This window comes from Mauremys reevesii, linkage group 8 (genome assembly GCF_016161935.1).
Source record: "Mauremys reevesii isolate NIE-2019 linkage group 8, ASM1616193v1, whole genome shotgun sequence".
NCBI classification, from domain to species: domain Eukaryota; kingdom Metazoa; phylum Chordata; order Testudines; family Geoemydidae; genus Mauremys; species Mauremys reevesii.
In genome coordinates, this window is record NC_052630.1 from 1,998,113 (window position 1) to 2,017,228 (window position 19,116).

Sequence of the window (19,116 nt, forward strand, 5' to 3'; positions counted from 1 at the left end):
TGCTCAGTCTCTCTCCCCCGCCATGCCCACCCTATTCCAAGGAGCCGTGTCACCACCGCTCATTGGGAAAGGCAGACAGAACTGGGCTCCAATTTCACTGATGCCAGCTCTCCCCTGCAATGGTCTCTTCCTTCCGAGAGCCAGGCTCGTGCTGTTCTGGAATTGCCCCATCAAACAGCAGCATGTAGAACACAGGGTCGCTGAGTTCCTATCTGGGTGGGTGCTGGGCGTTCTGACTGGTGTGCTCATTGCAGTGAGTGACATCAGAGAATATTGTCACTGTTGCCTTTGGCCTGAGAACTTAGCCAGTATGCGAGGCCTTGCAGGGCTGTTTCCATCTGGAGAAGACATTGACGATAAGAGTCAGGTTTACTCGTGGTGCAGTCTTGTTTCTTGCAGACATGTCCCCGCTGTCCTATTGCCCTGACCACAGGAGAATACTATAGCAGGCTGTTTTCTCGCTCCAAAATCCCCTAGTCTGCCAGTTCAAGGGGCTCTGTGCCCAAGAAGCTTTGTCTTTCTGCCTTCTCTTCAGGGTCATGTTCACAACTCCCTCCTCCTCCTCCTCCTGGCTTTCTGCCTTCAGCACACAAAGCCTGCAACCAATCTGCGAGCCACTGTATTTGTAATCCGGGAAACCCCTCCACACACATGTTTTAGCTCTAACCTGCCATGTGCCTTGGGCAGTCCCTTCATTGTTTGTACCTATCTCTACTCTGTAAACAAGTTTAATTGCTCCTTCCATTGAGTCTGAAAGAATACTGGGCACACCCACTGACTTCCACTCAGTCTGTGATTGTCTTTGGATCAAAGATTCCCCTGATGGAAGAAATGACCCATGCCTGCTGCTAGTGGGGGCGGGGAGGGGCAGAGGGAGGGCAGCCAGCTTCCAGAGTGTTACTGACCATGCTCAGTACAAGCCAAGCAGCAAATCTGAGGGGTGGGGAAGCATGTGACCCAGCATGTCTCTCCCCCGCCCCCGCCTTCTGCCCATGAGTCACCTCTGCCTGATGGCAGCCATTCTCCTGTTTCAAGGTGACCTTAATGGAGCTAATCCATATTAGGCTCTTTTCCAATGAGGGACCAAAGTCATTTGCCCAGTCCCCTACCCCTTAAACAGACCAGACAGAGGGAGGAAAACACAATGAGAATGGATGGGAACAGCTCCATAGAAAGCTTCGTTTTAGTGCCAAGCAGGTAGGTGACCTGGAAATTGAATCCTGAAGGTGTCTGAGAGAAATCTCATGTAATAAGAACAGGCAGGAAGCTGATGTGTGTGCGTTCACCCTTGTTAGAGGCTTTACGTGCCAGGGCTACACTACAAGAAGCTCACGCTCTACCTCTCCCTTCCTTCCAGCACGCAGCAAGGCACAGCTCAGTACGGTGGAAACTGTGGAACACAGTCTGGCAGCAACGAAAGAGAGAACCAAAGTGTTGGCAACGGCATTATCATTCCGGTAAATCTAACTGGACAATCTCTAAGTGTCTATCTAGCACTGGAGTCGCGAGCCATCAACCCTGGTTCAGAGCTGGGCTGCCGGGCTGATGAGGGGCCTGGGATTGAAAGGATTGGGATTGTTACCTTAGAAAGGAGATGGAGAACAGGGGACATAAGAAAAGTCTCTAAACTAATGAATGGTTTAGAGAAGGTAGATTAGAGCTTCTGTTTTCCCTGTCCTCCACACAAGAACAAAGCAGGGCCGGCTCCAGGCACCAGCATTCCAAGCTGGTGCTTGGGGCGGCAATTTTCAAGGGGCGGCAGTCCCTGTTGTTTTGCCCCCAGCAGCGCGCCGAATTGCCGCTGCAGATGGCGGGGGCAGTCCGTGTGCCCTTAAGGCGGCACATGCGTTTCCGTGGTGGCAGCAATTCGGCAGCAGCTTCTATATTTAGCTGTCCGCAGTGGCTTCAGCTAACATAGAAGCTGCTGCAGAAATGGCCGCTGCCGCGGAAACGCGCCTGCCGCCCTAAGGGCACACGGACTGCCCCCGCCGTCTGCGGCGGCAATTCAGCGCGCTGCTTGGGGTGGCGAAAACTGTAGAGTAGAACAAAGACACATTCATTGAAATTAAAAGGTGGCAAATTCAAAAAGGAAACACTTTTTCACACAATGCATAATTAGACAGTGGAACTCATTGCCACAGGAAGTCATTGAGGCCAAGAATCTAGCAAGATTGAAAGAGCTTGGTCCTTTAGGTGGATTATAAGAATATCCAGTGTTATCACTAATGCTAACAAAATTTTTGGAAGAGATGTAAAACTTCATGGTTACACTAATCTTTAGCTATGAGGGACTAGGATGAGGGCTAATGTAGGGGACAGACTTCCCCTATCTGCCTGCTGTTGGATTCATAGATCTTCCTCTGAAGCATCTGGTGCTAGCCACTGTCAGAGACCGAATACTGGAGTATATGGACCCGGAGTCTGTTCAAATCTGGCAGTTCCTATGCTCCTATGTTCTATGACAAGCTCTGGGTTATGATGAACAAACCATGTTAGCGACAGCTTGGTTAGATTTTCTAACAGAATTACAGAATGGAAGTGTGAAGGACATGGAGTGGCTTGTGATAAAACAGGACTTTATTGAATAACTGGAATTGGTTTACTTGTGGCACCTTAAAGACTAACAAATTTATTTTAGCATGAGCTTTCGTGAGCTGCAGCTCACTTCTTCGGATACAGACTAACACGGCTGCTACTCTGAAACCTGGAATTGGTTTGGAGACTAAAAGCAACCACCTCGTTTTTCGTGGGTCATCAGCAGGGTTAGAACCCAGGAACTCCAGATCCAGAAGCATGGGCCCTGTCTCATGAGCAAAAGGAGCAAATTCCATTGGGGGCAGCGATATCAGGCTAATATGCACTTATGAGGGCCAGCCACTAGAGGGAAATTTGAGACTCCAAGGGCTCTTCTTTGATAGGATTCAAATTGCCTTGGATCTGAACACTGTCACATAAGGCAGATGATCTGCACAATGTGTTGAGTGCAGGAAGGAGTCTAGCGGGGACCTGCAAAGGTCACGGTTGTCTGGTTTAACTTCATTATTTGCATGGAAGCGGGAGCAAACAGCCCATTAATGGAATGAACAGATGATGCTGAACGGGGAAATCTTGTAATAACATTCTTCAGAGCAACATCCCTGGTTCTTTGTATTCCCCAGAGCAGTCAACGATAAAATCAGAAAATGAGAATCCCTTTCCCAGCAACCGTATTAATAGCGGCAAGTTGCAGAGGGTTTAAAATATCTGGAGCTCTGCACAGTTATTATAGCTTAGAGGCTAAAAATCCCCTCTCTTCCGGATGTAACTCTCCTGCTCATTGCAAGCCTGGCCAGATTGCACCATGTGCAGTTGCTACCTCTTCACACACCTCTGGCTTTGAAGTGAGCTATCGGGGAAGGGGAAGAGACTCTATTCTTTCTCCCACCCCTTTGTTAGGAGAGAGACAATGAGCCCCAGTGCCCTCTCCTGGCCGAAATGTGTTTGCAGGATTGGGGCCTAAGGATGTGAAAAGACTTTTGAGAAATGGCTTTTTTTTTTTCTTTTGCCATGAGTGTTTCCCCTCAGCATGATGAATGTACATGGTAACCTGATGGCAGGGTTAACTTTACCTAAATGCTCCTGTTTTTGTGGATGCAAGGAAAGAAGAGGGACACCCGTAACTGCTCCTGTTAATCACTCACAATTACTAGTGCATGTTCACAAGCTCAGCTTGGTAAGGGTCAAAGGCTGTGTGGGTATCTGCCTGCAACATTGCTGCCTGCGGCTTAGAATCAGCTCACGTTGTGCCAGTTTTAGAGCTCTTGGAATAAAAGATGTGATGAGCTTGGCCCATCTTAATGCTCACAAATCATTCACAAAACAAACCTAAACCAAAGTATATTTGAGTTGTAAGCAGCTGATCCGAACAAATTTCAGCCTTGTTTGCAAGCCAAGTTGATCCACTTGATAGTCTTTATTTTGTTTGGTTGCCTGGTCACATGACCTTGTTCCTGCTCTCTGAATGGATGTCTGACATTTTTTAAATAGGAGAATAACAAAATAAGAATGACTCTCAGCGAATTCCTAACCAGTCAATATTCAGGCTACAATCCCTGAAACTTTCAGGATTCCTGGATGTTTTTACAAATTAACCAGCACTGATTTGAATACTCACACACAATGGCCAATATGGCCCCACGAATAACGGCAATGTGAACTCACAATACCTATTTTTCGATCGTTTTTAGTGTTATTTGACAAGCTCTCATCAGTTTTTCTTTTTTGCCATCTGGTGGGTGCTGTCTCAGATGAGACAGATATCAAAGTCCTGATCCCTTGTAGGTAGAGGCCACCAATCATCAGAGGTCAGTATTGAAAACACCCAGCAGTTTCTTCTACAGTAAATGATATGCAAAACAATCCCGACATGGGATGTCAGCAAAGATGAAACCTGATACATTCAGCAGTAATTGTACAGGCTTTTGCTACTCTAATAAGGGAATAACTTTGTTAGCAGGTAGCAGAAGTAGGCTGTTATGTTCTTATGTGAATCGGACCCTGAGAGAGAGCTAACACGCTGAAACGTGGTCTCAATAAAGATCAGAGAAGCTGTGGAGTGTGTTTTTGTTGTATGCAACATTGTACCCTAGTTGTTCTATGCTACTGAGGAGTGTAATTGTAAATGAAGATGCTATGATTTTAATCCTTCTGGGAGGATAGGTCTCAAGTTCTGTTAAATTGCAAAAAACATCTAACTGGATAAGGGTGCAAGAAACATCAGATATTATTTCACCCTCTTTCTAGATGGACTGCAGGCGAATTCTGCATGGAGTAAAGGGTGAAGCAATTATCTGCAGAAATTCCTGGGAACCCGTTTGTGGCACTGACGGAAAAACATACAGCAACAGATGTGTCTTGTGTTCGGAGATGACGTGAGTATGAGCAATGGCTTCCAATACCTTGCCTTTCTCCTGTTACAAGTGTAACGGAGTAGTCCTATTTCTCTCCTGGCTAGCGGTGCGTGGTCCTTGGTGCCTTGCCATGAAACAAACACAGCAGAAGAGGCAAGAGCGGAAGATTAAAACAATGACAGTCAATTAAGATGCAACAAGGGTTCATGGCCCCTCCTGCCCCAGCAAATTGTGATTATAAAAGTCCTCGTAGACTTGGAGGCCCCAGCCCAGTGCGGTGAACGTGCCAAGGACTCGCCCCGGCTATGCTCCCGGGAGAGGGCGGTGGCACTGTAACAGCATGTCAGTGCGTACCCTTTTTCCCTTCTGCAGGAGAACTGGAAGCGGCATTACAGTACGGTCTGAGGGGGAATGTGCCAACGCTGCTCCAGCAAAGGTGAGGCTGCAGTTCATATACAACGCCAGGGACTGCTCAGTGCTTCTCGTTGTCACTGACAGAGGGTAGTATTATTTGGGTTGCGGTGGGGCCTCACGGCCCCAAGCAGGGATCAGGGCCCAGCTGTACAAGGGGCTGTACAGACATGATGACGGAGAGTTGTCCCTGCCCCTGTAAGGAGAGGTAACATAAAACAACAGCGTGTGGACGGTAATGGGTAGTCACCGCTGCCCCACTGAGACTGCAAACACAATCTCCATCTCTGCCCCATCCTGGGTAGCTTAGAACTTGTCCCGCGGCTGCTGACTCTTCGTCCAACAGGCCCAGAATGGCTTTGACTAGCTGGATTCCCTTCAGGCCATTTTATCCACAAAGGGCCCAGTTGTGACTCGCGTTTAGAACTGGACTGCAGACCCCTCCTTCCTATACTGTCTAAGGCCTGGCCTACACTACAGGGGAAATTCGATCTAAGCTACGCAATTTGAGTTACGTGAATAGTGTAACTCAAGTCGACGTAGCTTAGAGCTACTTACCGCGGGGTCCACACTACACAGTGTCGCTCTCCCGTCGACTCCCCTGGCTCTTCTCGATCCAGTGGGGTACAGGAGTCGATGGGAGAGTGATCTGCAGTCGATTTAGCGGGTCTCCGCTGATGCACCGATCTCCACGCATCAATCCCCCGGTAAGTGTAGAGAAGCCCAGTCTTCCACCCCAAGAGAGAAAACCAGACATATTCTTCTTCAAGCTGAATATTTACATGGACATCTCCCAGACCTGACACCTGCTGACTTTCCTTCCATTCTCAAACCCACAAAGATAGCAGGGCAGGGGTGTTCTCCCAGGGTGGCCGCTCACCCCAGTATTCTGTTGTGTCATATCAACAGGCCAACTGCAGTCAGTACCCCCAAACCAAAGGGAGAGTACTGTGCACCCGGACCTCCCAGATGGTGTGTGGAACAGATGGTGTGACACACAGCAGCGAGTGTATGCTGTGCGACCGAATCCTGTGAGTACACTAAAATCCTCTTTGAAGCATTTACTCCTCTGGGCAAGGCTGCTCTCCCTGCCTTTTTATAATAATATAGCTCTTATATAGTGCTCTTCTCATAGGTGGATCTCAAAGTCATAGTCTCCCCATTTCACAGAAAGTGAGGCTAAATTACTTCTCCAAGGTCACACAGGAGATAAGTGGCAGATCCAGGAATAGAATCCTGCTCCCCTGTCTCCTGGACAGCTGGATGACCCGTACCTCCCTTGTGACTTTAGTGATTTGAGTTGAGAGGAAGCCAGCAGGGTAAATAATGAAAAAACAATTCCTTGGGTAATTCATGTGAAGATTGTTGAATAAGCGACTCATCAAATGTTCTTCAGAGCTGCTCTAGAAAGGGAGCTCTAATGAGTCAGGTAATCCCTCAAGCTGCCTGGTGGCAGGAGAAGAGTTAATTTTCCTGACTTGTTTCGTAGATTGATTCAGGGCAGGTGATCTCCGTTTCCCTCACTGCCAGACTCGCTATGTCTGTTTTCGGTGATGCCCCAGCGAAGCGTGTGGGATTGATGCCATCCAGTGGCAGCTGCCCTGAGTAGAAGTTGGTTGGCTTGAGCGCTTTCCCCACTGGAGACCTTGGCACTTGTATGGTCTTGAACCCTATGGAAAGTGGATTTTTCATCCCATGGGACATGCTGATGCTCTGACTCGGAGCAGCTATTGAAACAGTTCCCCAAATGAGAAATACTGGGGCGTTTCCAGTGGGAACGGCACTCTTTGAATGCTTGGGCAGGCTATGCTGCTGGCCCTACATAGGCACTGTCCTGACCGCTCAGTCTGAGAGCGCCTCTCCTAGGGAACTGTGCCAGATTTACTGACAATACAAATACCCTGGCTCTCCTTTTCCCTCACCCCTCCAGTGCCAGATCCCCAAATGGGAATGAGTTACACTGCACAACACACCCCTGTGATTATTCCTCTGTTTGCACAGACAGAGCAGCAACGTGGCCACGGTCATTCCGGGGGCTGCAGCTGAGCAGGGAACAGACTCCCATGCCCACATGTTAATGGGAGTTAGGCACCTAAATGCCTTTGAGGATCCAGGCACCAGTCTTGTGTTTTAATCACACGACTGGCTTCCCTTTCTTTTTAATTCCTTGAAAGTGGAACGTTCCGACAAGCGCTCCTCAGGACTCAGCAGAGTCAGGAGCATGTTATGCCGAGGGGCGCAACACCTGTAGGAAAAGGGGGACATCTTAAAATCTCCTCTCAGTCGTATGCGCAGAGTCTCCAGGGCAGGAGAGACCAGAAGTGAGATTAGATTGACCAGGAGCAGCTGAAGGGAAGAGAGCAGAGCCCTTCGGTGAATCATAGCGCGTTGTGGCTGGCTTAGTTTATTTTAACTGACTCGTCACAGCAAACAAATGTCCCCAAATAGAGGAATCTCCCGTGCCTTGAAAATCAGATCAGCCTCCTATGACCTTGTCTTGTTACAAACGTACCTCGGAGAGTTAAAATGAACCCACGGGAAAAGTACATTAGCTCTTGCAACCACAGGAAAAGTTGGCACAGTGAGCGCTTGGTTCTCTTTGCTCACCTTGGTGCTATTCACTGTGCTCTGTGGCACATGACTAGCACCTTTATATAACCTCAGCTTCTTGGAAACCCTCTGATGGCCTCTCTTATTTCCTAACTGGGAGCCAACAAATAAGAATGATTCGGGTCAGGGTCTCAGCAGTGCATGACAGCTACTGCAATTGCAGCATAAGGAACCCTTCCTTCTTCGGAAGCGAAAATAGGGATTTAACATTTGCTACTAAAATGTAGGGGAAAGTTGCTAATGGTACCTTCCAGTATCAGAGAAGGTGTCAGAAGCCACGGTGAAGGGCCCAATGGAAGTACAGAGACATACAGATAGAGAGAATGAATCCTCCTCAGGTTGGGGAGAGATCAGACATTGTCCCAAGGAAATTGTAATAAATCCCATCTGCTGTAGTCTGAAATTAGCTAATGTGGTGGAGAGATGTGACTCCCTAGAGGAAAGTGAGCATTCATCTTGTCTAATCTCTTCCTCTGACTTTTATTTCCCCAGGAAAACGAGATCTGAGATTGGTATAAAGCACATAGGAGCATGCGCTCAGGTTTGTCCAGCTCTTTTACTTATTAATTAAAGTGAGGCCAGATGCAAGAACAGTGCAGGTTCTCTGGGTCAAGGGCCATCGTTTTGTTCTGTGTTTGTACTGCACCTGGCACGATTCCAACCTAGTGCATGACTAGGGCCCGTAGGCACTACCTCTGTGCAGATAATTCACATTGGCAACATACCTATGATAAGGCGCGTGTCTGCCAGACATGCCAAACCTGCGAAAAAAATGCAGAAATTGAGCTTTTTTTTTGCATACGTGGCTTGTGAGTTGCTTGTTGGCTAGGTTTTAGCTTGTAGCTTGTTGCTTCTTTTTTTTTGATCAGCTCCGGGCAAGCAGGGGCAACAGGGGTAAGTGGGGGAGAGAGTCAGAGGTGCACGGCGGGCCCACCACAGTCCCAGACTGCACGCCGGGGGATCTAGTCACATAGAGAGTTGGGGTTCTTAGGGACTGGCTTGTTTTGAAAGGGGATTAGCTGGATTTTTGGCTTATTGTGAAAGTCAGGGAGCTAATTTACCACATGAAAGTTGGCAAATGTGGTGTCTATCTGCTGCTACGGCCCTAAAACTACGGGGCGAGAGACAGGAAAGAATTAGAGACAGAGCAAAGAAATGGGGAAGGGGGTAGCAGGGATTTGGGAATAAAAGGGGGTTCAGATTGCGAGTGTCACTTATTGTGGAAAGGCTTTCTGAGAGAGCAAGGCTTTGCAACATTTCTCAATGGCCAGACCCTGGATTCACCTGATCTCTTCTGAAGATTGTTGCACAGCCAGATACTCCAAATGGAGAATGCTTTGTGCCTAGCTCTCACATGCTTCACGCTGGGTTTTGTGCTCTGCCTTGTCCCAGACGAGCACATCTCTGGGTTCTTGGAGTCAATGGTGCTGTAATCCCACGTGGATTAATAAATTGTTACAGCGCATCTCACTCCTACTACTGAAAACTCCAGGATTCTTTCTCTTGTCGTAAGGCATTCACTGCTTAAAAACCACACTCATGATGCTCCACATTCCCAGGTTTTCTTTCTTAACCCTTTTCTTACATGATGGAAGTGTTTACAGGGCAGCACCCAGATATTCTCAGCTCTCGTACAAAGCTGTTAGCTTTGTCAAGTCAATTTTCCCAACCAAAGACAGACAGACAGTGTAGGAAAAACGGGAAGACAGAAGTGAAAAGAAGACTAGGTGCTCCAGTTGTAAGTGAGTAACAATGGTTGTTAGCTTCAGGTTGAAGTTGTGGGTACTTCCTCTAGCTGGCAGGTTCCCAGTTTTCTTGACCCTGTTTTTGTAACCTACAATGTTGTTTCAATGTACAACACCGAGTGCACATTGTTAACACACCACAAACGAATGCATAAATCATAAGCCTACATGGCTATCTAACATAACAGGGCTCATGCACTCAGATGGTCAGTTAGGCTCACCTCTTGCTCTGTGTCTCTCTTCCCAGAAGTAAAGGAGTTCAGACCACCAGCAAGTATCAAAGCAGAAGCGTGACAAAGGTACAGACAAAGATGCTCATCTCCTGCTGCTGTGACGAGGAGCCATAAAAGCACCTAGATAGATATGTCCAGATTCATAGACTCGTACATTTTTAAGCCAGAAGGGACCTTGGCAATGATCTAGGCTGGCCTCCTGCAGAACACAAACCACCGAATTTCACCCAGGGATTCTGCAGAAAGCTCAGATCTTTGCTTTGTTCATTATGGTCAGAGCACAGCACCAGAACAAGGGTTTGCAGTCCAAATCCTGCATGGTCTCTGGAGCTTGGCTGATAGACTCTGCAGGGAGCCTTGCCTTCCCCTCTGCACCCAAAGAGAGGGGCCCTGTGATGTTTCTTTGGGGGTGGTGATGGGATTTAAATGGGGATGGAGGGAATCCCTCCCCAGTACAGGTAACCAGGGCAGCTTGAGGCTGGGCCTGTGAGAGTGCCCAGGTGTGCATGGGTACTGGGGAGAAGTGAACCATCCCAGCACCTGCAGCCACAGTGCAAGCCTTCTCAGGCCAAGCTGCCCTGGGGAAGGGAGCCACAGGCTGCCTGCTTTGTGGAGCATGTGTTGCTCCCTGCAAGGCAGGGCCGTGCCTTTGGGGCTAGATTCCCCGAGGAGTGCAGCGAGTTGGGCACTGTTTGGTTTTCCGAGGTCTCTTTAGAGAGGTTTTGCCCTCCGGAATGATGACACTAAGCGCTCTGTCTCCCTCTCTCTCCAGGGCAAGTCATGGAAGAATCGATGTTAAGCATGAAGGAAGTTGCTCTAATCCTCAGTGCTGCCAAGCCTGCCTTCGTCCTTCTCCTACACTCTCGAGGGGACAGTCCTGCACTGGCTCAGGTGTAGGGAGATGGCATTAGATGGCCAAGTCAGTCTTTTCCCAGCTCTAGCTCCTATGATTCTGTGGTCCCTCCGGGGAGTCCCATTCTCCGCTCTCCTCACGTCACTATATCTCACTGTGCTGCTTCAATAAAGTAAACTCAGCAGAAACCTGTTACTTTTCTCCACCAGGCCTCCTCTGAGGGACTTGTTTAATCAGCACTTGAGCCGCACCCTCCGCAGAAGTAGCAGATTAGGTTAGTGGATAGACCCCTCTCTGGATGGGTAGCTGGCCCTAGCTTTGCCCCTAGATGTTACTCTGGTGGTTCACATGAAGAGTCCAGGTGAGAATAAATACGCACCTGGGACTCCCAGTTACTGTAAGTCACCTGTGATGATGCCACGCCAAAAGGGAGGAAGCAGCTCTAGTGGTTACAGCGTGGCCCTGGGAGTCAGGGGCTCCGGGCTCTGCACAGATTCGTTGTGCAGCCTTTGGTAAGTGACTTTGCTCCTCTGTGACCCTGTTTCCAACATCTGCAAAAAGGAGATTAATAAAATAGTTCCCTACCTCACAGGGCTGTTGTGAGGCTTCCCTGGCTTGTGTTTGTAAAGCACTTTGAGATCTGCCGGTGACTGGCCACTATAAAACACTTTGAGATCTGCCTGTGTTAATCTTAGGGTGAGGATGATTCTTTTATTGTTGCCGTAGCAATCTTTTGTCAGACTCAGTCCGGACTGCTCCCCGACTCCTCCCTGCAGTCTGTCCTCTGGCCATTGTGGGAGCTTCTATTCTCGTCCAGGGTTTGAGAGGCCCTGATTTTGGATGGAATTCAGAAGCATGAAGAGCACTAGCAAGCGGAGAGCTGCTGGCTTCGCTGCAGTGTTGCAGGCTGGCCCAGGGTGTTTTTGGATCTCCTCTTCTGGGGCAGCCAGGCTGAAATGTGTTGCACTAGGTAGGGCCATTGCAACCATCCGACGTTTCTGGCTGTGGTGAAGGTGTAAAGGGAAGAAGTGATGCGAAGGCACATGGGGAATGACTTCAAGCACTTCATCCTAAGACCAGTAATAGAGAAATGAAGAGGTGCAGGCCAGGGAAGGGGAGGCTTGAAATGACATTTGAAGAGGGGCGGGACGACACTTCAGGCTGGCCCAGTACGGTGTCCTGTTTTCCCTTTGGGAAATCCCTTCCTGACCCGGTAGCTGGGCTGGCTGAAGCTGTGAAACGTGAGCTTTTAAGAACATAAGCTATAAAGCGGAAGTGAGCCCTGGGCCTGTTGAGCTCTGCCCCCCACGATTACAAGCAACCCAGGCATACAAATGCACTCATCCATTTGTCCAGTTCTCTTAAAACTAATTAGCTTGTTTGTCCCCACAACTCTCATTGGGCAGCTGCTCCAGAACCTCACCTCTCTGATGATTACAAACCTTCTTCTAATTTCCAACCTGAATTTGTTCAGGGCCAGTTCATGTCCATGTGTTCTGGTGCCAGCATTATCCTTTAGCTTACATCGCGCTTCACCCTCCCTGGTGTTTACACGCCTGCTGTATGTATCGGGAGCAATCAGATCCCCTCTCAGCCTTCTCTTTGCTAGACCAAACAAGCCAAGCTCCTCCAGTCTCCTCTCAGAAGACAGGCCCTCGAGTTCCCTGATCACCCTAGGAGCTCTTCTCTGCACCTGTTCCTGTTTAAATTCCTCTTTCTTGAACATGGGTGATCAGAACTGCACACAGTATTCCAGATGAGGTCTCACCTATGTCTTGTACAATGGCATTCATACTTCACTGGCTCTTTTGGAAATGTCTTGCCTGATACATACTAGGATCACATTTTCCTTTTTCCCAGCCACATTACATTGGTGGTGTATAATCATCCTGTGATTGGCCAGTACACCCAGGTCTTTCTCCTCCTCTGTTGTTTCCAACTGATAAATCCCCAGCTTGAAACAGAAATTCTTACCATTAGATCCTAAGTGTATGATCTTGCACTTTGTACTATTGAATTCCATCCCATTTCTGTTACTCCAGTCTTCAAGGTCATCCAGATCTTCCTGTGTAATGTTCTGATACCTCTCTGTATTGACGATGCCTGCCAACTTTGTATCATCAGCCAGTTTCATTAGCACACGCCTACTGTGTGCGCCAAGGTCATTAATAAAAATATTGAATAAGATTGGTCGCAAACTGATCCTTGAGGAACTCTACTAGTAACCTCCCTTCAGTCTGGTAATTCACCTTTCAGCACAACCCGTTGTCTTCTCCCCTTTAGCCAGTTCCTTATCCACTTTATATTGCTTGTACTAATCTCCATTTTCCTGAACTGAACTAATAATTTCCCATGTTGTACCATGTAAAATGGTTTACTGAAGTCCAAGTACATTAGAAATACTGCTTTTCCCTTATCTAAGAAAATCAGTTTCCTTCTCAAAGAAGGAAATCAGGTTAGTCTGGCATGAGCTTTGGTAAACCCATGTTGTATTACATCTCTTTTACCATCTGCCTCTATACGCTTCATTATTCTTTCCTCTACAATTTGCTCTTTGACTTTGCATATGACTGAGGTCAGAGTAACCTGTCTGTAATTGCCTGGATCATGTTTTCCTTTTTCTTAAATATAGCAACAATGTTAGTGATTCTCCCATCATATGGTATTAGCCCTGAATAGGCAGATTTATTACAAATCTTTGCTACTGGACTAGCAATCTCATGTGCCAGTTCTTTCAGCATTCTGGGACAGACGTTATCTGGTTCCTGTGATCTGAGCGCATTAAGCTCTTTACGTTTTCCTTCTACCTCAGATGTGGTCATTTCCATTTCCAGACACTCATTTCCATCAGCCGTCCTGCCTCCATGCACAGGTTCCAGGTTATCATCCTCATTGAAAACCAAGGCAAAATATTCATTTAGTTTTGGGGCCAGACCCAGATTATCTTCAATCTCCTTCCCATCCACACTGCAGAGCAGCCCAACCTCAACCTTCATTATTCTCTTTTTATTTATATAACTAAAAAAAACCCTTATTATTTATTGTAATTTCCCTGGCAAGAGCTAATCCAGCTTGACTTTTAGCACTTCTCCCTTTATTCCTATGTTTGCTAAGCTCCATGATGTCGTTTTCTTGGCTGATCAGCCCCTTTTTCCATTCCCTATACGCTCTCTGCTTACCCCAATAACCTTTTTGAGGCAGTGATTCATCCAGCTGGGTCTGGAGCCTTTCCCTGCATGTTTTTTCCCCCTTGCCTGGGTTGCAAATTTCAAATCGTTTTTGGATTGTTGATCTGCTAGAAGAAAGGGGGTCTTGAAAACTTTATTGCTGAGGTCTGTAGAAACCAACTAGAGACGCTGTGCTCTAGTGAAAGTCAGCCAAAGGCTACAGAAATGTCCCGTGCTCCGTATCAGTCAGGCGAGATTATTTACAGTCCAAGGCAGAGTTAAAATATAGCAAGTCAGCACATTCTGCTAAGATAGCTCGAGAGTGAATTGCAATGAAGTTGTATAAACAAAGGGAATATTTGCATTAGGAGGCAGCTATATGGGAAAGTCCAGCAGGCACCTGGCCAGTACAGATAACTCAGAACATGGCTCACCAGCCATAGACGTGAGTTATCAAGGTCTTATTCCTTGATCCCTACCATGCCTAGAGGCCTGGCCCTGGCCCATGTAACACACCCCGTGCCAAAGGAGCCTGAGAAGTTGGAACAGTCACCCTGCTAAACTACCCCGAGTGACTTGGGTCACTCTCTGGTAAACCTCACTGTGGAGGGCAGAAGGGAAGGGTCTCGGAGAAAATAAAGCTGAAGCCCTGAGAAACAGGGCCTGTACCAGACTCTGGGCATGGTACCAATCCCTCCTGGGCTGGGAGACAGGCCAGCAGCCGATAGGAGATCGGTGGCATGTGATGCAGTAACTCCAGTATCATTATAGTTGAAAGGAAAGGACTCAGCAGAACTGTGATATTGTAAGGTTACAGTCCAGCTCCTCTTACTTCTTTCTCTCATCCGTGGTTCCTGCATGTCCCCAGTCCCTGTGGGATCTGAGCATCTCCCAGATGCATGAAGTATGCACCTAGCAATATGTGTTCATCTCTCTTTCTCTCCAGAGAGCAGGGCCTGGGGGAGGGTTGATGGAAGTAGAAGTGGGTTATTCCCTTTGCTCTAAAGGCCAAAGGGCTTGAGGGTCAGCATTTTTTATTAGGCACAATCAACACTGTACTGATTTCAGAAGAAAACGGAATCCCTGCCTGAAGGAACTTGCAGCCTAGAGTAAGGGAGAAGGTTTGCCAGAGATACTGTGATTGGTGTTAATCATTCAGTATTTCTTGGGCTGTTATCACTGCTATGTGGGTGTTTTGTTTGCTCAAGTATCTTCTATGGAAAATAGATGGTACAATATGTTACAAAAATAATACAACTCATTCACCTTGCATAGATTAAGGTCATTTCCCCTTTCAAGCAGCTGCATATGTTCTTTGCGTGTCTCTCTACCTGCAATCCCCCAGGAACCACATGGAAATAAGACACAGAATCCCTTGAATTTATTTAATCTAGCAGAATTATAATAACTACAACCATCCCATGCATGGCACTGGTATTACACGCTCTGTTCTCTGGAACCAAGGTGCCATCATTCTTCTCAGTGAACTGCAAAGAGCCCAGATTGTTCTCTCTTCCTTGGAGCTATAACCAAGACAAGGAATTCTGCTGAATTTACTGTATTGTCAAAGCAAAGAGTCACCAAAGCAATGAAGGGCCTTTGGAGCACAAGAAGAGAGGAGAATGTATACCAACATGAGGATCTACACAGGAAATTGCTAGTGGAAAATGAGTGCAAAGACTGGTTTTCCACACTCACTATGATAATGAGCATCTTCCTCTTGTATTAGCTTAAATACATAAATGAATCTGCTCCAGCCATACTTGCCTCCTTTTGTGTATGCATCCCAGGTGAAAGAGCGAAGTAGGATAGACAGAGAGTCCTTCTGCTGCCCCTCTGAGCTGGGTGGCTTTCACCCTGCATGACCATCGGGGGCAATCAAGATAGTGAATTTTTAAGTCAGAAGTGGGAGTCTTTGCTCCCTTCACAAGTAGCAGGATGCAGTGCTAGCAATTACTGTGCCAGGCCCAATGACCCAACCCAGACTCCACTGGCATTTAGTGCAGATATACTAGAAGAAAGAGGCTCCTGACACTTGATTGCTAAGGTCTGTAAAGAGCAATGGAGCCACCTAAAGGAATTGAGGTCAGATAAAATTGTGAAATTCAGTCAAGGTCTACAGCAACGTCACATGAACCTTATCAGAGGGGAGAGGTTATTCCCCAAAGCACAGTCACACCGTGTCCAGTGGTGCTCTGCCAGGTGTTCTGGAGATGAATTGCAATGAAGTTCTATAAACAAAGGGGGATATTAGCTTAAGGACACCACTATCAGGGAAAGCACAGTGGGTGGGCGCCCCCTTCAAACTGTCCAGAGAGGTGCACAGGGTGGAGTTCCCAAGGTGACTGCCAGCAGGCCTGGGGCCTTTAAGACACACCAAGTTAAACTAGCGCAGGAGCCTGAGTCACTCTCTGACACACTGTCATATCCTAACACGATCAGGAAGGGCTACACTGCGGTGCCAGCTGCCCCCTCCTAGAGACCCATGATCCTAGAATCAGAATTACCTAGGTAGGCATATGGCAGGAAACAGACTAAGACAGAACATCGACGAGGGCAGACCGTAGCCTCTAGTGTGCAAACTTCCTGGATGCAACCCAGGCTCCATGTAGGGTGTTACATTTTCAACCAAGTTCCTTGGTGCTCCTACTTGGGAGGAGCTCCTGGTAACTATCTGCAAAGCAACCTCACTATCCACCTTCAAATCCCTTATGAAAATCTTGGCATCGGGTAGGCTGCTAGTACACAGCGACCACTGCCAATGACGCTGACCAGAGCTGATTCATTGTTTCCTTGTGCTTCCCCACCAGTCAGTCTCTAGCCCCCTGGTGTTCCAGACATTACAGGGACTGGCATTTTGTCCTCTGTTTGTACAGGGTCCTGCTCCATGAATGGGGCTCACGGGGGCTACTGCAATACACCTAATTCTAATAACACGGCTCTGTTTTCAAAGAATTCACTCGGAGACCAGGGTCTAATCCTATATCCTCAGTGATGTCTCTGCAACCTCGCTGAAGGCTGATATTTCTAAGGGCAGACAGTCTCCAGTGTGTGCAGATAAACAGACTGTGTTCCCCTCTGACAGCATCACTTTCACCGTGGCTTAGCTAAGGTTATATCAAGTCACTACATGATTTTACAAAGATCAGAGAGAAAGAAAACACCTACGGTGTCAGACCTCATTTCCCATCCCTGACCAATGCAGGATTTATCCCTGTGGTGCATGAGCCTGTACTTTGTCCAATTCAAGCTTCATTGACTCAAGCAGTGGGTCTGTGACCTACTCCCATTATTCCATGCCCAACAGACGGCCTGAGTGTCCACTGGCCAGGAGTTGGAGAGCTTCTATTAATTTGCATTAAACAGATGGAATGAATTGTAGCCACCTCATCTTTAAATATGGAGGGCACAGCCTACTGAGACCACATGTCCCAGCATGAAGAGATCCAGCCGGAGTTGAGTGGCTTGATGGCTTGGATCAAGATATAATATTGCATGCTGGGACTTGTAGTCTCTGTGGGCTGCGTCTCCATGTTAAAGGTGAGGGGCAGCCAGAGGATGAACCATTGAATTCTGTAAGCAGCACTTATTTTTCAGAGGTTATTTCCCCAGCCACAGAACTACATCCTGGGCTGAAGCTTGGGTATGTGCCGTGCACTACTTTCCATCCCTACTCACGCTGTGTACGCTATCGGTGTTTGCAGCGTCGGTCTAACCATGCTGGTCGCAGGGTATGAGAGGGACAAGGTAGGGTATAAAAGAAATTACCTCCCCTACCAAATCTCTTACACCATGGAGGTCATTGCTTTGACTATTGAACATGTTTAGAGAACCCCTTTGGGCATGTTGGGGCTACAGGAGGAATCCCTCTGGCTGGGTTATGTTAGACCCCTGCGTACCATTGAAATGGAGAGGGTCTCATACGAGGAGAGATTAAAGTGGCTAGGACTCTTCAGCTTGGAAAAGAGAAGACTAAGGGGGGACATGATAGAGGTATATAAAATCACGAGTGATGTGGAGAAAGTGGATAAGGAAAAGTTATTTACTTATTCCCATAATACAAGAACTAGGGGCCACCAAATGAAATTAATAGGCAGCAGGTTTAAAACAAATAAAAGGAAGTTCTTCTTCACGCAGCGCACAGTCAACTTGTGGAACTCCTTACCTGAGGAGGTTGTGAAGGCTAGGACTATAACAATGGCTAAAAGGGGACTGGATAAATTCATGGTGGCTAAGTCCATAAATGGCTATTAGCCAGGATGGGTAAGAATGGTGTCCCTAGCCTCTGTTCGTCAGAGGATGGAGATGGATGGCAGGAGAGAGATCACTTGATCATTGCCTGTTAGGTTCACTCCCTCAGGGGCACCTGGCATTGGCCACTGTCGGTAGACAGGTACTGGGCTGGATGGACCTTTGGTCTGACCCGGTACGGCCGTTCTTATGTTCTTCTTATGAAATGGGAGCTTGGCTTGTAGCTCCTTTGCGACTCATAGCCCATAGACGCAAGCCACAGAGGGAGCCCCCAAAATGCCCCGCTGCACTGAATTGGGACGTTTGCTTTCACAATGACAAGAGCTTGTGCGGCAGGAGACGCACAAAGGGCCGTCTCTCGAATGAGGAGAGTGCAGACCCACACCCTGGCATTGTGCTGACTCCTCCTCTTGGACTTTGCTGTGACAGCCGGATTGCTCCGTTTGGGGCTCCATGCCCCAGGAACAAGTTTGCATCAAGTTTTAATAGTGCTGAGGGCCTGATCCTGCTAGGGACCGAGCATTCCCTGTGCAGTACAGAGCACCCTTTGGCTTGGCAAGGAATTATGATTATTTCTTCTACCATAGTCCCTAGCAGCCCATGACATATGCCAGGACCCCGTTGTGCTAGGCACATTTCACCCTACACAGCTGACACCCCTGGAAAACCATCCCTTTAAAGACACCCCTGCTCCTTTATCCTGCTTTTCTCTCACACATCCACTTTATAATCAGAGCCATGTGCATGAAAGCAGGACCAGCATGAAAACGTCCCGTCACTCTATAACCCAACAGCCCAGGAAAATGCAGCTCGCCAGACAATCACAGTAAGAAACAGCTTTCCTGATACTCGCGGGCATGGTCTGTGCACTCTCACGGGAGCACCAGCGCAGCCAGAGCCTCCACACATCCTCCTGCCGGCCTCCTGCCCATGTGCTTAACAGCAAGGTGCAAGCTA

General features: G+C 47.8%; 1 protein-coding gene across 2 annotated transcripts; it reads left to right on the plus strand.

The window, feature by feature from the left end:
- Nucleotides 1-1,087: 1,087 nt before the first annotated feature.
- Nucleotides 1,088-11,282, plus strand: LOC120370053 (ovomucoid-like). 2 transcript variants are annotated; one of them, XM_039484107.1, is made up of 8 exons: nt 1,088-1,197; nt 1,358-1,457; nt 4,783-4,910; nt 5,262-5,325; nt 6,210-6,331; nt 8,403-8,451; nt 9,903-9,954; nt 10,661-11,282. In XM_039484107.1, the coding sequence occupies exons 1-7, from the start codon at nt 1,145-1,147 to the stop codon at nt 9,906-9,908; spliced, it is 522 nt and encodes a 173-aa protein (XP_039340041.1). In that variant the 5' UTR covers nt 1,088-1,144; the 3' UTR covers nt 9,909-9,954; nt 10,661-11,282. The 2 variants fall into 2 exon arrangements, with proteins under 2 accessions (XP_039340041.1, XP_039340042.1); XM_039484108.1 differs by having other exon boundaries at nt 9,906-9,954.
- The last annotated feature ends 7,834 nt before the right edge of the window (nt 11,283-19,116 follow it).

Excerpts from the sequence above, each read along its gene's own strand:
- LOC120370053 (XM_039484107.1), top strand. The coding sequence starts at position 1,145 with ATGAGAATGGATGGGAACAGCTCCATAGAAAGCTTCGTTTTAGTGCCA. Across the intron at positions 5,326-6,209 it reads CCAACGCTGCTCCAGCAAAG|GCCAACTGCAGTCAGTACCC; the intron begins GTGAGGCTGCAG and ends TCATATCAACAG. Across the intron at positions 6,332-8,402 it reads ATGCTGTGCGACCGAATCCT|GAAAACGAGATCTGAGATTG; the intron begins GTGAGTACACTA and ends TTATTTCCCCAG.